The sequence below is a fragment of the Microcaecilia unicolor genome, chromosome 9, assembly GCF_901765095.1.
Source record: "Microcaecilia unicolor chromosome 9, aMicUni1.1, whole genome shotgun sequence".
In the NCBI taxonomy this organism is placed as follows: Eukaryota; Metazoa; Chordata; class Amphibia; order Gymnophiona; family Siphonopidae; genus Microcaecilia; species Microcaecilia unicolor.
This window is the reverse complement of record NC_044039.1, coordinates 44,845,193-44,863,512: the sequence shown is the minus strand read 5'-3', so window position 1 is coordinate 44,863,512 and position 18,320 is coordinate 44,845,193. Positions and strand designations below refer to the sequence as shown.

The following is an 18,320-nucleotide window of genomic DNA, read 5'->3' as shown; positions in this document are numbered from 1 at the left end:
CTTTAAATGATATTCCATCAGACAGGATCTGATCTTGGGTTCAGAACTAGTATCTTTCATCAAAAGAATATCTCGATTGAACTGTCCAATATACACTTTTCCTTCTTGTTTACTGAAAGATATTTCTGAGCAGGTTGTAAGTTTAATAATCTCATTTGTAAATGCTTCATTAAAAACTGGCAGGTTTTCTGATTCTATGGGAAAAATTATATTGACCTCAATTCAAAAACAGATTGATGGAGACTTATCACAGATTTCTAACTACCAACCGATTTCAAGCATTCCTTTTCTCACTAAATTAACAGAATTTGTGGTCAGCTCTCAGTTAACAAACTTTATAGAAAAGTTCAGTCTCTTTCATGATTCCCAAAATGGATTTAGAACTTTTCACAGCACTGAAACTTTGTAGTTATCTTAAACATCAGAAGTTAAAAAATCTTCATGTGCTAATCGAAATATGATTTTGTTGCAGTTTCATATCTCGGCTGCATTTGATACTGTGAATCATGTTTTACTATTAAATTTACTCTCTTGGGATTAACGAACACTTTTTTAAGTGCTCAAATTGTTTCTTTTGATAATGAGTAAGATCACTCAGTATCAAAAGATAACAAATTTTTGGTGTTCTCCTTGCGGGGTCCCTCAGGGTTCTCCCCTGTCTCCTATTGATTTATATATGAGCACTCTGGGTCATATTTCTTTAAGTTTTGACACAAAACTCTGGTCATACGCTGATGATTTTTAATTGGTTTCCATTGATAGTGTGAATGACATATGTTACTCTAAAATAAATATATATCAAAAGTAATTGAATGGTCCAGAGCCGTTAGACTAACATTAAATGACGATAAAATAAAAGTATTGTGGTTCTTCTTGGACCCTTCAACTATTCCTCAGTATATCAAAGTTAATGATGAACTTTCAATTCGAGTAGATCGTGAATCTATGGGGGCTAGGTGTTATACTTGACCATTCATTATCTATGGAATCTCAGGTAAAGAATATCCTATGTAATAATTCTCACCTCCAATGTTCTAAAGTAGCTGCCTGCGTCCGTGGCTCCTGGAGTTGCTGAGCTAGGCTCCGTAGCCAGGCTGATGTCACTCACAGCTGATTCCCAGGCAGGGGGAGGAGTAGGGAAACACGCGGAGCAACTTGCTCCGCGTGTTTCCCTACTCCTGCCTGGGAATCAGCTGTGAGTGCGCTGCTGAAACGCCCCCCCTCCTTCCCCCCCCCCAAAGCACAAACTACCTTGCCCATATTTCACACACCTTCCCAATATCTCCCTCCCTCCCTCCCTCCGAGTGTCACGGTCTCCCTCCCTCCCAGATCCCCGAGTTTCACGATCTCCCTCCCAGTTCCAGGATCCCCCCTCGCTCACAGTTCCAGGGTCGTCGTGCCTCCCTTCCTCCCTCCCTCCCATCCACTGCCAGCCCCCCTCCTTACGAATTTTTGAAGTCTGTTACCCAGTCGGGGTTATGGCGGACGACGGCAGAAGCAGCAGCAGCATCGGTAAACGGCATACAGGCTCGGTCCGTCTGTCTCTGAGCTCTAGTCCCGCCCTTGCGGAAACAGGAAATGAGGGCGGGACCAGAGCTGAGAGACAGAGACGGCCTGAGCCTGTACGCCATTTAACGAGGCTGCTGCCGTCGTCATAGTTGTCGACCACCGTAACCCCGACTGGGGTAAGTGAGACGTCAAAAATTCGGAAGCAGGGACGGGAGGAAGGGAGGCACGACGACCGGCAGATTCTATTCCTTCTCAGAATTAACAGCACAGGCTTTCTTTAACCCAGAAAAATGATTTTGCTTATTTGCAGTTGTATCACTATTGCGCCAGATTAGATCAGGCAGCCTTGAAAACAGTATTGGATCAAAAGCTAAGGGAATTTTACAAGGGGATGCTTTTGGACAGGTCTTTATTTCTGGGCTACATAAGACTTTGATTTCTCTTCCTCCTCCACGGGAGTATGGTCTTCTCAAGGCAGCATGGAGTAGAAACCTTGGATATGACTTGGAGGGGCTGGACTTTCCCAAATTGATTAGGGCTATCCCGCAGCAGGTTTTCAACTCTCAGCACACACTCTGTCACAGTCTATCTCTCTCTCTCTCACACACACACATACACTGTTATGCTCATTTTCAAAGCATTTAGCCTCCCAAAGTTCCATAGAAACCTATGGAGCTTAGCCTCCCAAAGTGCTTTGAAAATATGCCTCTGTCACACACTCGCACATTCTCTCTCTCTCTCTCTCTCTCTCTCTCTCTCTCTCTCACACACACACACACACAGTCACAGTCACTGTCAAACACACTCTGTCAAACATACACACTCAAAGGAAAACCTTGCTAGAGCCCGTTTCATTTCTTCTTATTATTATTATTATTTATTGCATTTGTACCCCACATTATCCCACCTATTTGCAGGCTCAATGTGGCTTACAGAGTGTTGTTATGACATAGTCATGACAGGATCTTTTTTACTAGTTATACATAAAGCTTATTATAAACTCAAGCAGCTTCACTTAATATGTTCTTATTTCTCATGTGAACACTCGAATTATAGTGCAGCTATCGTTTCTTCCCTTATTGGATTATGGCAATTCTTTGTATGTAGGACTCACAAATTTCTAGGTTACAGATGATATAGAAGTGTGCGACCAGGCTGATATTTAGATGCTCGAAATATGATAGAGTTTCTCCATTATTGGCTAGGATACACTGGTTGCCAGTCCTGACTAGATTTAAATTGAAGGTGTTATGCCTATATTTAAATTTCTTCAAGGCTTTTGTTCTGCTGATCTTGTGAACTACTTTAAGCTGTTAAAAAGCACAGTATTATCAAGGTCATGTAACTGTTTAAAGTTGGCTTTTCCATTAGTTAAAGGAATCTGTTTTAAGTCTTTTATATTTTCCTGCAGTTTGTGGAATTATTTACCTGCAGATTTGCGTTCTTTATCAAATTTATTTACTTTTAGAAAGGTTTTAAAAACACATTTGTTTTCTAATTAACTAGTTGAACTAGTACTAGTTTTATTTTTTTTAAAGTTTGTTATATCCTGGTGAAATTCTTCAGTACCTTTTTGTTATCTCGCCTCGAATTCTGTAATTGAAGATCTGGCGTGTTATAAATCTCATAAAATATAAAATAACTGAAAGGAAGTTGTGGAATGAGGGGGCATAGGATAAAGTTGAAAAGGGATAAACACAGGAGTAATCTAAGGAAATACTTCTATACAGAAAGGGTTGCATTGGAATGGCTGCCTGATGGAGTTGATGGAGACTATCTAAATTCAAGAAAGCATGGGACGTTTATAGGATCTCTTAGGATGAGGAAGAAGAGAGTACATGGCATGGATAGCAGACTGGATAGGACATAAGATATATAGCTGCCATCATTGTCTGTTTCTATGTGTAGTATGGTAGCCTGCCTATTGACAGGTTACTCACTGCAAGATTCAATTGGATTTGAGATTGAGTATGTGGGATATTCAGAGATCAACAGGTATTCCCACATATGAACACAATGAGCAATTCTTACTAGCAGTGTTGTGGAGTCCGAGTTGGAAGCAATTTTGGGTTGTCAGTAAAAATGTACCCGACTCCAGCTTGAAAATGAAAACTTATATTACAATATATGGTAAATTTATTTATCTATCTATATATGAATGACCATTTCTGGAGAAAAGGTGATTTAGTCACGAGAAACAAAAAATAAGGTTTTAATTTCTGTTAGAGCAAACAGTTTGTAATACAACAGTCCAACCCCTATCCTTTTTATGTGAAAAATTTACAGAATTTCAAACATGTAAGTTTTGCAGACTTATGGACCCATGACATTAAAAAATCGGCCATTCTCAACAGTTTGGATCCGCTGTTTTAGTCAATTTTTCCCCGAGGCAGTCACATATATCTTTGTCTTGGATCCAGAACAAAACATTTAAAGCCTAATATTGGTAGGAATCGGAGTCTAAGTTGGACAGTAGAAAATAGAGGAGTCGGAGTCGAAGGTTTGGTGTACTGACCACAGCCCTGCTTACTAGAGATGTCTCTAGTTAAGACTTGCTAGCATGTGAATATGTGAGCCAGAGTCTTTTCTATTACCTGAAATCATGGAACTAATTTTAAAGCTGTTGCTTACAAAGTGTTTCTTTTTCTTTTCTTCTTTTTTCGAAAAAAATACTTAGGCCTTTTTCGTTATGCAAGCCTTACTTGTTCTATTTTTGCTTTGGGTGATTTTAGCCATGGGCATATTTGTCTTGTATGTTTTGTGTACGCTAGCTTAATATTTTGTATTTAGTATTGCTGATAATTTTTTATGTCCCACTTATTACAGTCTATAGGTGGATTAGATTTGTTTCCTAAACTTTTTCCTTGTGGTGTAGGAAATATGCTGTAAAGTGAATTCATGAAGAATGTGAGGGGCATACCCTATATTCCCAGTCTTTGCAGTCTGATAAAGATCAGTGTTTAAACCAATTACTAAGCTCTACAGTCCCTTCCTCTGTACTTGTCCCATGCTTTCTTAAATTCAGATACCATTTCATCTACACTACCTACATAGGGAGGTTGTTCTATGCAGCCACCAACCTTTCCATAAATATTTCCTTAAAATTACACCTGAGTCTTCCTCTTTTCCTCATCCTTCTATGACACCTTGTGCCAGAGCTTCCTTTTCTGTACATTTATACCATGTGGGTATTTAAACATGTCTTTCCATGGTGTTCCACAAAGCAGTCCTGAGACTTGTGGGTTATTCAACCTCTAAATATCAAAATAGGGCTTGGATAATTGATGAAATAACTAACTTCTGCAAATCTCTGAAGACACATCTATTCAACAAGGCCTACAAAGAGAACCCATAGCCTTACAAAACTACCTCACCAACTCACCCAATTATTACAGTCCACCTTATATCCTGCCTAACACCTTCCTTCTCTCTTCCCTCACCTAATCTTTGTACATCACTAATTGTGTCTGAAATCATGGAATGATTGTCATAACCAAACTCTGTAAGCCACATTGAGCCTGCAAATAGGTGGGAAAATGTGGGATACAAATGCAATAAATAATAATAATCTTCAAATGGCTATCACCGATAGAATGTATATCAATATCCAAATACTGGTCAAACGTGATGCAATGTTGTAAGCGAGGAAAAGCCTCAAATGCCAAGGAAAACTCCTGTGTTGGAACACCAACTTAAGGGAGCCTCCTTCCATTCATCATGGGCTGAAAAACCTCTTACAATGCAATTTCACACTTGAACCTGGTACGTTATATCTTAACGGTTCTAAGTTGCACTTATCTCAACAGCTATGTAGTCATGTCACACCATCCATGGCCCGACTTCGGCCCACGTTTCGATGACTGCCTCAGGGTCCGTGTTATCACCGACTATATCCAATTCTGTGATTCCTGGAGAATACATAATATAATATAGTTACATCACTCATTCCAGGCTCAAGGACCTCCGTATCAAACTCACAATTTCCTTACACTAAGTGTTGCAGCTCATTCTGTCCGTGAACTGCTAGCAACACGGTTTCCCTTTAAAAAGCCTGACGTCAGACGCTACACTTGTAATTCGCCAATGGGGGGGTGATGTCACGCCTCACATGTAGATTGACATGGTTAAACCTCATTGCTATTGTAGTACGTCTTTGACTGAAGTTGTTCATACAGGAGAATTAATTCAAAAAAATTTTTTCAAAAAAATTGATTCCATTCGATTCTAGTGTTGATCCCATGTGGGTGTAAAGTATCCTCCAGGTCTCATCTAGCATGCCTCCTCTTTCAAGTAAAGCTTCTCTTTGAGAAAGGTTTGGAGAAAATTGTCAAGGGTCTGGGGGAGTCCAAGGGCCAGTGGTTGCCTGAGGACAAGTCTGAGTTCTTCCATTCATCCCAGTCTCACTCCAGGTATCGTGAGACTAAACATTACAGGCCTGAGAGATCAGGCTCCTTTTATAGACCACGCTTGCAGCAGAAGCTTCAGTCCTTTTGGAGCAAGGCTCCCACCAAGATTCTGGCGGTCAGAATAACTCGGTGAATTAGTGCGCTTGGCCACCTCAGGGTTTCCTTCATTTTTGCATGCTAGGGGAGCACTATCAGTTTCAGGCCATGCCCTTCGGACTTATGATGGTGCCAAGAACCTTCTCCAAGATTATGGTGGTAGTGGCAGCTTTTCTTCGTCATGAAGGCATCCTGGTGCACCTTCCATGTTGGAGAGTGTGCAAGTAATGAACCAGGTGATCGGGCTTCTTCGATCACTTGGGTGGGTAGTCGATCTTTCCAAGGGTTGTCTAATACCCTCTCAGTCATATGAGTATCTTGGAGTCATCTTTAATACTCGAGCAGGGAAGTTGTTCTTCCGGAGGCTTGGTGACTAAAGCTTCGCGATCAGGTTTCCAACCTTCTACAACTTCGCACCCCTTGGGCTTGGGGTTAAATGAGGGTGTTAGGCACCATGGTGGCCACGCCAAATGTTCTTCCTTGGTCAGAGTTCCATATGAGATCCCTTCAACTGGCCCTTTTCAGCTGGTGGTTGCCCTAATTGGCCGACTATCAGGTCAGGATGCTTTGGATTGCCTAGTCCAGGTTTGTGATGCATTGATGGCTGCACTTGAACAATCTGTGAAGGTGTGTCTCCTTGGCAGCTCCAGACTGGGTGGTGGTGACAACAGTCTTTCCAGTTGGGGAGCCCACTGTTTGGGTCAGATGGCTCAGGGCATGTGGTCAAAGGGCTGAACTAAGGGCAGTTCATTGGGCATTGCAGGCGTTTGTCATCGTTGCAGGGGAAGGCGGTTCAGTTCCTATCTGGCAACGCCAGGCAGTCGCTTAACATCAACAAGGAGGGCACAAGGAGTGCTCTGCTGGTGAGAGAGGTTGCCATACTTTGTCAGTGGCTGGAGAGTCCTCCCTCAGTTCTCTGCAGCTCACATTGCAGGCTCGCTGAATGTCCGGGCAGACTTCCTCAGTTGGAACCTTTTGGATCAGGTTGAGTGAGAGCTCTCCTGGACAGCCTTTCATCAGATCACAGTGAGGAGTTCCAGTTATGGATCTCATGGCTCAGAGGAGCAACATGGAGGTTCCCAGGTTCTTCAACAGGGCCAAGGAGCTTGGGTTGGAGGCTATAGATGCTCTCCTCCATCCCTGGCTGCAGGAGACTCTACTTTACATCTTTCCTCAATGGTCAATGGTAAGGTAGGGTTCTTGGTTGCATTGTGTGGCATTTGGAGCCCTGTAGTTCTGGTGGCGTCCAAAAATGCAGCAGAAATCTGTGCACACTGCTGATTGCTGTGGACAACTTAATTGGTTAACAAGCCAATCAGCTGTGATAATTGACCACTAAAAAGCAATTAGCACTAATTGTACTTGAACATCCCTCTACACGTATTCTCCAAAGGTATGCACTAGTTTTCTAAGGTGTAAAACCGAAAAAGATAAATGATTTTATTTATGCATTTTCCGACCTGGTGGTAAGTTCAATGTGGCTTACAGTCAGTGGTGTGCTGGTAAATGTTTAACAACAGGCTCTCTCCCCGGTCCCCCTCTGCGCCCCCCTCCCCAAATTGCAGAGCTGGCTATAGCCGGGGAGAGAGCCTGGGGATGGGGGGGTGGGTGGCAATGCATTACTCCAGGAAAAAAAAATTAAATGATCCCAGGTTCCAATCTAATTCATGTTTAATGTGCGATAAAATGTCATAAATAAGTAAACATAAATTTTTAATGTTGAGCACCTGATTCTCAAAGTGAACATATTCCAAACACTATAATGAAAATAAAATGATTTTTTTCTACCTTTGTTGTCTGGTGACTGTATTTCTGATCATGCTGGCCCAGTATCTGATTCTGCTGCTATCTGTCCTCTTAACTCCGTTTCCAGGGCTTCCTTTCCATTTATTTCTTTCCTTTCCTCCTTCATTTCTGGTCCTTAGCTTCTGCCTATTTTCTTCATCCATGTACAGTTTTTCTCCTCTCTTCCTTTTCCCTCATCTCATCTCCTTCCTCACTCTTCCCTTCCCTCCATCCATGTCCAGCATTTCTTCTCTCTCCCCTCCTCTCCTCTGCCCTCCATGCACCCATACCCAGCGACCCTCCTCTCCCCTGCCCTGCATGCACCCATACCCAGCGACCCTCCTTTCCCCTGCCCTCCATCCAACCATGTCCAGCAGTGACCTTCCTCTCCCTTGCCTTGCATGCACCCATACCCAGTGACCCTCCTTTCCCCTGCCCTCCATCCACCCATACCCAGCGACCCTTCTCTCCCCTCCATCCACAAATGCCCAGCGACTCCCTTCTCTCCCCTGTCACCCCCTCCCGAGTTGTTCGGCGAATTCTCCTCCCTCCGGATCCAGTCCCTCACGTCACCGACCTGACTCTTCGAATTCTTCGGGGTAGGCAGTCTTGCCTGCCAGCGCTGACTCTCCCCCGCTGACGCTGCCGGTTCGCGCTTCAAAATGGCCACCGAGACTTACAAGGGCGGCCTCTAAGACTTCAGCAGAAGTCTTGCGAGGCCACCTCTGGAAGTCTCGGCGGCCATTTTTAAAGCGCGAACTGGCAGCGCCGGCGGGGGAGAGTCAGCGCTGGCAGCGGGCAGGCAAGACTGCCTGCCCCGAAGAATTCGAAGAGTCAGGTTGGTGACGTGAGGGACCGGATCCGGAAGGAGGGAGGAGAGCCGGCTTGCAAGTCGGAAGTAAAGTTAACAACCGGCTCTTGCGAGCCTGTGCGAGCCGGCTCCAGCACACCACTGCTTACAGTTAACTTATGTAGACAAGTATCAAAGTTGTTGGGAGTGGACGCAATCCTAGTTCAGTTCAGATTGTGATCATGTGATTTTGTCAAAAAGGAATTGCCTGAAGAGATGAGCTTTCATATGTGTTCGGAATGTTAGATAGTTTTCCATGTGTTTTAAGTCTTTTGATAGAGAGTTCCAGGTTTTGGTGCAGATGTATGTGAAGCTGGTTGTAAGTGTAGATTTGTATACTAGTCTTGACATTTAGGACAGTGTAGTGTTAGGATCTTGCATTCTTGTTTGTTACATATTGGTAAATCAGGCCTGTCATATATTCTGGAGTGAGGCCATAGATTTATGGGCTAGGGTACATATCTTGAAGTGTATTTGTGCTTTGATGGGTAGCCATTGTAGGCTTTGGAATAGTGGTCTCAATCTGAAGAATCGTTTTTTTCTGAATATTAGTCTTGCTGCTGCGTTTTCTGTGGTTTGTAGGGTTTTTTTTTTTAATGTTTGCTCCTTGCGCCCTGCGTATATTCCATTGCAGTAGTCCGTATGGGCGAGGACCATGGTTTGGACAAGTGCGTGGAATACATCTTTGGGAGAGTTTTTCATGTGCTTCAGTTTCCACATAGTGTGGAACATTTTCTTGGTGGTGTTTGTAAACTGGTCAGCGAAGGAAAGATGACAGTTGATGGTAATTCCTAGTATTTTTAGTTTGCTTACAGTTGGGAATGTACCACTGGTGGCGATGTTTGTGAAGCGTTCATTAGTGTATGGAGATATTAGTATTAGGCTAGGTAATGTGTTTTTTTTCCCCTGTTTAATTTTAATGAGGCCCAGGCTTCCATGGTGTTTATGCTATCTGAGTTCGTGGTAGTAATTTCAGGTATATTCTTCTTGAAAGGGATGAATATTGTCACATCATCAGCACATATAAAGGGGTTGAGGCCCTGTTTGTACACTGAATGGGCAAGAGGTGCCATCATTGGGTTGAAAAGTATTGAAGAAAAGGTTGAGCCCTGGGGAACCCCACAACCCACTTTCCATGGAGAAGAGATTGTGGAATTCATCTTTACTTGGTAAGATCTGGTAGTTAGAAATCCATTGAATGATTTGCGAACTTACCCTCCATTGCTGATTTTATCAAGTATTCTCTGCAAGATTTGATGATCGACCACATCGAATGCGCTGGACATTTCGAACTGTAGTAGGAGGATGTTTTTCCCAATTGAAACTTTTGAATTTCGCTAGTAGTGTGATCAACACTGTTTCTGTGCTGTACTGAGTTCTGAAGCCTGATTGAGAGTCATGTAATATGGAGAATTATATGTAGTCAACTAGTTGGTTTTCCGTTATGCCTTCCATTATTTTGGTCATTAGAGGTATGGATACCACTGGCCTGTAGTTAGAAATATCCTTGATGTTTTTCTTGGCATCCTTAGGGATAGGTGCGAGCATAATGTTGCGTGGTGTGACATGTTCCCACCCTATATAGGGATTGCTTTGTTACATCCCATACGTAATGGCTTCATCTGCTTGATGACAAGGAAGGGAAAATTAGGTTCTTACCTTGGTAATTTTCTTTCCTTTAGTCATAGCAGATGAAGCCATGAGCCCTCCCTGTATGATTGTCTGTATGCTGTGAATCTGTTTCAGGTTCTGTTCTTGTTTCCTGAAGTTCCTTCCTTGGGAGAAAGTTGGAAAACAGTCTTCAGGATTCATGTTCACTTATAGGAGGATGAGTTCATTCCCTCCAGTTTATGTTTTGGAGGATGAGTTTATTCCCTCCAGGAGGTTGCGTGTATCCCCTCCAGTTATACAATAAGGAGGACGAGTTTATTCCCTCTAGGAGGATGTGTTCATTCCCTCCTTTTGAGTTCATGCCCTTGTTAAGGGGCCATCGTTCGCTGTGAGGAAAGTTCATGTTATTCCCATTGCGGTTTGCCATACTGCTTTGGAAGCTTCAAATACTGAAGAGGCAGTGGAGCTTGCTGGCCATGAGGCACTGTGAAAAGTTGAGTGCTCTCTATCTCCCCCTGCTGGTTGATGGACACAACCCATACGTAATGGCTTCATCTGCTATGACTAAAGGAAAGAAAATTACCAAGGTAAGAACCTAATTTTCCCATTCTAGCAAAACCAGATAAAACCGAACTCTCTACTCCTGACCGCTTCATTCAATTTTCACCAACGAACTTTAACGCATCACCTCCTTTCTCTCATCCCTGAAATGATCTGTCTATTTAACTTACTTTATATTTACTTCAACATTTATGATCTTTAATGTAACACTATTTTGTATTTCTCATTCCGGAATGGCGATCGCCATTACGGCATAATATAAGCTACATTGAGCCTGCAAATAGGTGGGAAAATGTGAGTTACAAATGCAATAAATAAATGGCTGCCATACAGATGAGCAAGAAGTGGAGAGGGTCATTAGATACTAAAGTGTTACTCACCTTCCTCAGCATGCAGCTGGGCACGCACCCCCTGGACGAATTCCTGGTCTTGCTGCCGCGGGTACTGTCTCCTTTCATGGAAGTGCCTCCATCTTTATGGAGACAAGGGGTGAGAAGGGAGAGGGAGGTTGAGTGCCAGGTACATGACAGATTTTTAATACAGCTGTTTCACATGACATGCCTACTCCGGCCTCCACCTCCATCTTAGTGTAGCATGTCGTGCCCATATCAGTATATATGTGTCATGACATAGAAAGGCTGTTGTGATTGTCATTCTGCATTGAACCTCACAGTATTTGTAGAGTATATAATTTGGTTTTTGATTTAGCAACCATACAATGTGACATGAACACGCTGCCCTCCTAGGAGATCACTGATGATACCGGACACATTGCAAATGGGGTGGAGTGTAGGAGGTGGACTGGTGGTTAGAACACTTGCCTTATCCTTTTGGGATGGGGCATTCAAATCTTGTCACTGGTTCCTGCCCCCCCCCCCCCCCCCCCAACTTGCAATCATCCTGAACATCCCTCCTCAGGGGAGGAAGTAGCCTTGTGGTTAGAAAATCCTGCACTGCCCCAGGGCCAGCTAACCACTACAATCATGAACATAACTTGTGCTTAGTACTTTGTTTACTTGCATCCCTGGGGAAGGAGGTTTGGGAGTTGTAGGAAACAGCAAGACTCTCCCAGGACCCCCTATATCGCAGATAGAATCTTCTGTGGCCTGGGACGACAAAGTACCGTTTCTGCTTGTGGAGAAAGAGCCCTGCCAAAATAACTGTATCGACATATCTGAAATTTGACTGTCTTCTCCAAGTGTCCCCATGTGCATGACGTCTTTATGCGCTGACTTCAAATCACCGTTGATCGGCTTTTATACAGTGTGCAGAAAGTTTGGTAGTGATATAGCGTGGAACAAAAGGTAGGCGTATTCTATAAATGGCACATATTTTTAGGCGAGTTATATGACGCAGAAAACTATGATGCTAAGCACATTTCTATAAAGGCCACGTGGCCTTTACAGAATTGTGCTTAGTGTGCTTTTAGTTGGCACCAATTTTTTTGGCGCAATATATAGAATTTGGGCATTTATGCTTAAGATCTGGAAGGTGGATATCCCTTTAAAAGATGGCTGAGACTTTTTTCCTAGCAACGGTGAACACTTGCTCCGTGGCATCTTTATCTCTAGCCTGCCTGGGGAACAGAAGACCTGACCCAGAACCATTGGGCTGGTTCTAATTACTGTCTTGACTATTAGTTCTTGTGTATGGGATGTGGTTGGGCTGCCACAATTGCAAATCAGGAATTTTACTTGCATTTTACAAGCTTGAGTGGTAAATCTTGAGTGTTGTTTTATTACAGTCTGCATATTTTATGCACTTAACTTCTGAAGCTATTTTGATTCTGCTGTTTCTGAGGATGGGCCATATCCTGCATGAAACATTCCTCTGGTTCCATTTGTATAGTTTTGAATTTTGTTGTCCATATTTGGATTTGTACATCTATGGTTATGTCTTCCTTTATTTGCATTGGATAGGTATGCCATCAAGGATCTTTTGAACCATGCCTTTTTCCAGGAAGAGACAGGTGTGCGGGTGGAATTAGCAGAAGAGGATGATGGTGAGAAGATTGCCATCAAGCTTTGGTTACGCATTGAAGACATCAAGAAACTAAAAGGAAAATATAAGGATAATGAAGCCATTGAGTTCTCCTTTGATCTGGAAAGGGATGTGCCAGAGGATGTAGCACAAGAAATGGTAGGTGGTTTGCTTTTCAATTGGGTTATAACCAGGGACGTAACCACAGGTGGGTCCGGGTGGGCCTGGACCCACCTACTTTGAGCTCAGGCCCACCTAACACCAGCAGTAGTGCACTCCATAGAAGCCTAGAATATAAAGCTCGGGGAGGCGTTTTTTCCCCGCAGGCTGCTGCTTCACTGATATTGCCCCCCGCCCCCACCTGGCATGTTTCCTCGTTCGCTTACTATCACTTCTAGGCCACGTTTCTATTCTACAGCAAAGCTGCGCTGGACCGGGACTCTTTGCATTCTGTGGCTGCTTCCTTCGAGCCAGCCCCGCCTTCTCAGATATTACTTCCTCTTTCAGAGGAGACGGTGCCGGCCAGAAGGAAGCAGTTGCAGCACGCAGAGAGTCCCGGTCCAGTGCGACTTTGCTGTACAATAAAAAACGTGGCCCAGAAATGATAGTAAACAAGGGAGGGAACATGCCAGCTGGGAGTGGGGACAATACCAGTGACGCAGTAGATGATGGGAAAAGTCGCTTTCCCGAGTCTTAGATTCTGCAGTATGCCAGTGACAAGAGCACTGTTGGTGTGGGGAGTAAGATGAGGCAATGCTGGGTGGGGTGGAGAAATAATTCTCCGAGGACAAGCAGGCTGCTTGTTTTCACTGATGGGCGACGTCCACGGCAGCCCCTCCAATCGGAACACTTTCTAACAAAGTCCTTTGCTAGTCCTCGCGCGCCGATGCGCACCGCGCATGCGCAGCCGTCTTCCCGCCCGAACCGGCTCGTGCCGGCCAGTCTTCTTTTGTCCGCGCTCGGTACGGTCGTGTTTCGCCGTTCGCGCCCCAAAGTTGACCTCGCGCGTCGTTTATCGACTTCGTTCTTGGGAAAAAAAAAAAAAAAAGGTGTCGGAAGGAGACCTTTATGGTTTTCTCCCTTCCCGTACTTCTAGTTTTGCCCCGGTAAGTTTTCTTTCGTCGTCGGGGTAGGCCCTATTTAGGCCTCTGTCGAAGTTTTTCTTCCCCCTATTTTTGTGGTGCCATTTTCGCCATTTCGAGTTTTGATCTCGCCGGCGCGATTTTTCCGCCCATGACATCGAAGTCTTCCAGCGGCTTCAAGAAGTGCACCCAGTGCGCCCGGGTAATCTCGCTCACTGACAGGCACGCGTCGTGTCTTCAGTGTCTGGGGGCTGGGCACCGTCCTCAGGCCTGTAGTCTGTGTTCTCTTTTGCAAAAGCGGACTCAGGTAGCGAGATTAGCCCAGTGGAACGTTTTGTTCTCGGGCTCTTCGTCGGCATCGGCACCCGGAGTATCGACTGCTTCGACGTTGTCGGCGCCCGGACCTTCATCCTCGCCCCCGATTGCATCGAGTGCATCGAGGCATCGGCCCTCTGCATCGGGGCGACATCGGAGGGCTGCGTCGGTGGTATCGAGACCTCCTCGTCTGCTGATGTCGTCGGACGGTGGTGCTTCGTCTGGAGTGCAGTCGGCACCCAGTAAGCATCGGCACCGAGAGGACCGCTCGCCCTCTGTTCAAGAGGTGTCGATGCGCTCCCCCTTGGACAGCCCGGAACAGCCTCCACGCCCGGAACAGGTTCTGACATCGACTCCTGCATCGGCTTCCATGTCTTTTTCCACAGCCGCTCTGCACGAGAGCCTCCGGGCCGTTCTCCCAGAGATCCTGGGAGAGCTGTTGCGCCCTACCCCTCCGGTACCGGGGGTGCTTGCGCCACCGGTACCGTCGAGCGAGGCGCCGGCTGGCCCATTGTCCGGGGTGAGGTCTCCGACATCGGTGCCGCTTGCGGTACCGAGTGCGGTAGCCTCCCAGGAAGGCTCCCCGACTACGTCGGTGGAGGGAGCTTCGCCGGTGCGGGCGAGGGAGTCTACCTCTCGACGCTCCCACCGTGGCCGTGGTTCCACGGAGTCGAGCCGGGCACGGTTGCAGACACAGGTCCGTGAACTTGTGTCTGACACCGATGGTGAGGCCTCGTGGGAAGAGGAAGAAGACATCAGATATTTCTCTGACGAGGAGTCTGAGGGTCTTCCTTCTGATCCCACTCCCTCTCCTGAAAGACAGCTTTCTCCTCCTGAGAGCCTGTCTTTCGCTTCCTTTGTCCGGGAGATGTCTACGGCCATCCCCTTCCCGGTGGTTGTGGAGGACGAGCCCAGGGCTGAAATGTTTGAGCTCCTGGAGCTTCTCCACCTAAGGAAGCGTCCACAGTACCCATGCATCATGTCCTCAAAAAGACATTGCTGGCGAACTGGACCAAGCCATTAAGTAATCCCCACATTCCCAAGAAGATCGAGTCCCAGTACCGGATCCATGGGGACCCAGAGCTGATGCGCATTCAGTTGCCTCATGACTCTGGAGTTGTGGATTTGGCCCTAAAGAAGGCCAAGAGTTCTAGGGAGCATGCTTCGGCGCCCCCGGGCAAGGACTCTAGAACCTTAGACTCCTTTGGGAGGAAGGCCTACCATTCTTCTATGCTCGTGGCAAAGATTCAGTCCTACCAGCTCTACACGAGCATACACATGCGGAACAATGTGCGGCAGTTGGCGGGCTTGGTGGACAAGCTCCCCACTGAGCAAGCCAAGCCATTTCAGGAGGTGGTCAGGCAGCTGAAGGCGTGCAGACAATTCCTGGCCAGAGGGGTGTATGACACCTTTGATGTTGCGTCCAGGGCCGCTGCTCAAGGTGTGGTGATGCGCAGACTCTCATGGCTGCGTGCCTCCGACCTGGAGAATAGAATCCAGCAGCGGATTGCGGACTCGCCTTGCCGTGCGGATAATATTTTTGGAGAAAAAGTCGAGCAGGTGGTAGAGCAGCTCCACCAGCGGGACACCGCATTCGACAAGTTCTTCCGCCGGCAGCCTTCAGCCTCTACCTCTACAGGTAGAAGATTTTTGGGGGGAAGGAAGACTGTTCCCTACTCTTCTGGCAAGCGTAGGTACAATCCTCCTTCTCGACAGCCTGCGGCCCAGGCTAAGCCCCAGCGCGCTCGCTCTCGTCAGCAGCGTGCGCCTCAGCAAGGCCCCTCGGCTCCCCAGCAAAAGCAAGGGACGAGTTTTTGACTGGCTCCAGCAGAGCATAGCCGACATCCAAGTTTCAGTGCCGGGCGACCTGCCAGTCAGAGGGAGGTTGAAAGCTTTTCACCTAAGGTGGCCTCTCATAACCTCCGATCAGTGGGTTCTCCAAATAGTCCGGCAAGGATACACCCTCAATTTGGCCTCAAAACCTCCAAATTGTCCACCGGGAGCTCAATCTTACAGCTTCCAACACAAGCAGGTACTTGTAGAGGAACTCTCCGCCCTTCTCAGCGCCAATGCGGTCGAGCCCGTGCCATCCGGGCAAGAAGGGCTGGGATTCTATTTCAGGTACTTCCTTATGGAAAAGAAAACAGGGGGGATGCATCCCATCCTAGACCTAAGGGCCCTGAACAAATATCTGGTCAAAGAAAAGTTCAGGATGCTTTCCCTGGGCACCCTTCTCCCCATGATTCAGGAAAACGATTGGCTATGCTCTCTGGACTTGAAGGACGCCTACACGCACATCCCGATACTGCCAGCTCACAGACAGTATCTGCGATTTCAGCTGGGCACACGTCACTTCCAGTACTGTGTGCTACCCTTTGGGCTCGCCTCTGCACCCAGAGTGTTCACGAAGTGCTTAGCTGTAGTAGCAGCGGCACTTCGCAGACTGGGGGTACACGTGTTCCCATATCTCGACGATTGGCTGGTGAAGAACACATCCGAGGCAGGAGCCCTGCTGTCCATGCAGATGACAATTCGCCTCCTGGAGCTACTGGGGTTTGTGATAAATTATGCAAAGTCCCATCTTCTCCCAGTGCAGAAACTCGAATTCATAGGAGCTCTGCTGGATTCTCGGACGGCTCGCGCCTATCTCCCAGAGACGAGAGCCAACAACTTGTTGTCCCTCGTCTCACGGGTGCGAGCGTCCCAGCAGGTCACAGCTCGGCAGATGTTGAGATTGCTGGGCCACATGGCCTCCACAGTTCATGTGACTCCCATGGCCCGCCTTCACATGAGATCTGCTCAATGGACCCTAGCTTCCCAGTGGTTTCAGGCTGCTGGGGATCTATAAGACGTGATCCACCTCTCCACGAGTTTTCTCAAATCCCTGTATTGGTGGACGATTTGGTCCAATCTGACTCTGGGACGTCCTTTCCAAATTCCTCAGCCACAAAAAGTGCTGACCACGGATGCGTCTCTCCTGGGGTGGGGAGCTCATATCGATGGGCTTCACACCCAAGGAAGCTGGTCCCTCCAGGAACGCGATCTGCAGATCAATCTTCTGGAGTTGCGAGCGATCTGGAACGCTCTGAAGGCTTTCAGAGATCGGCTGTCCCACCAAATTATCCAAATTCAGACAGACAACCAGGTTGCCATGTATTACATCAACAAGCAGGGGGGCACCGGATCTCGCCCCCTGTGTCAGGAAGCTGTCAGCATGTGGCTCTGTGCTCGCCGTCACGGCATGGTGCTCCAAGCCACATATCTGGCAGGCGTAAACAACAGTCTGGCCGACAGGTTGAGCAGGATTATGCAACCTCACGAGTGGTCGCTCAATTCCCGTGTAGTGCGACAGATCTTCCAGGTGTGGGGCACCCCCTTGGTAGATCTCTTCGCATCTCGAGCCAACCACAAAGTCCCTCAGTTCTGTTCCAGGCTTCAGGCCCCCGGCAGACTGGCATCGGATGCCTTCCTCCTGGACTGGGGGGAGGGTCTGCTGTATGCTTATCCTCCCATACCTCTGGTGGGGAAGACTTTGTTGAAACTCAAGCAAGACCGAGGCACCATGATTCTGATTGCTCCTTTTTGGCCGCGTCAGATCTGGTTCCCTCTTCTTCTTCTGGAGTTGTCCTCCGAAGAACCGTGGAGATTGGAGTGTTTTCTGACCCTCATCACACAGGACGAAGGGGCGCTTCTGCATCCCAGCCTCCGGTCCCTGGCTCTCACGGCCTGGATGTTGAGAACGTAGACTTTGCCTCGTTGGGTCTGTCAGAGGGTGTCTCCCGTATCTTGCTTGTTTCCAGGAAAGATTCCACTAAGAGGAGTTACTTCTTTCTGTGGAGGAGGTTTGCCGTCTGGTGTGACAGCAAGGCCCTAGATCCTCGCTCTTGTCCTACACAGACCCTGCTTGAATACCTTCTGCACTTGTCTGAGTCTGGTTTCAAGACCAACTCTGTAAGAGTTCACCTTAGTGCAAGCAGTGCATACCATTACCGTGTGGAAGGTAAGCCGATCTCAGGACAGCCTTTAGTTGTTCGCTTCATGAGAGGTTTGCTTTTGTCAAAGCCCCCTGTCAAGCCTCCTACAGTGTCATGGGATCTCAGTGTCGTTCTCACCCAGCTGATGAAA

General features: G+C 46.7%; 1 protein-coding gene across 1 annotated transcript in view; it reads left to right on the top strand.

The window, feature by feature from the left end:
* WNK1 (WNK lysine deficient protein kinase 1) overlaps window positions 1-18,320 on the top strand; it is a 515,889-nt gene that overhangs the window by 228,942 nt on the left and 268,627 nt on the right. The window contains 1 exon segment of the mRNA XM_030214920.1: window positions 12,738-12,957. Coding sequence (XP_030070780.1) covers window positions 12,738-12,957 — 220 coding nt within the window.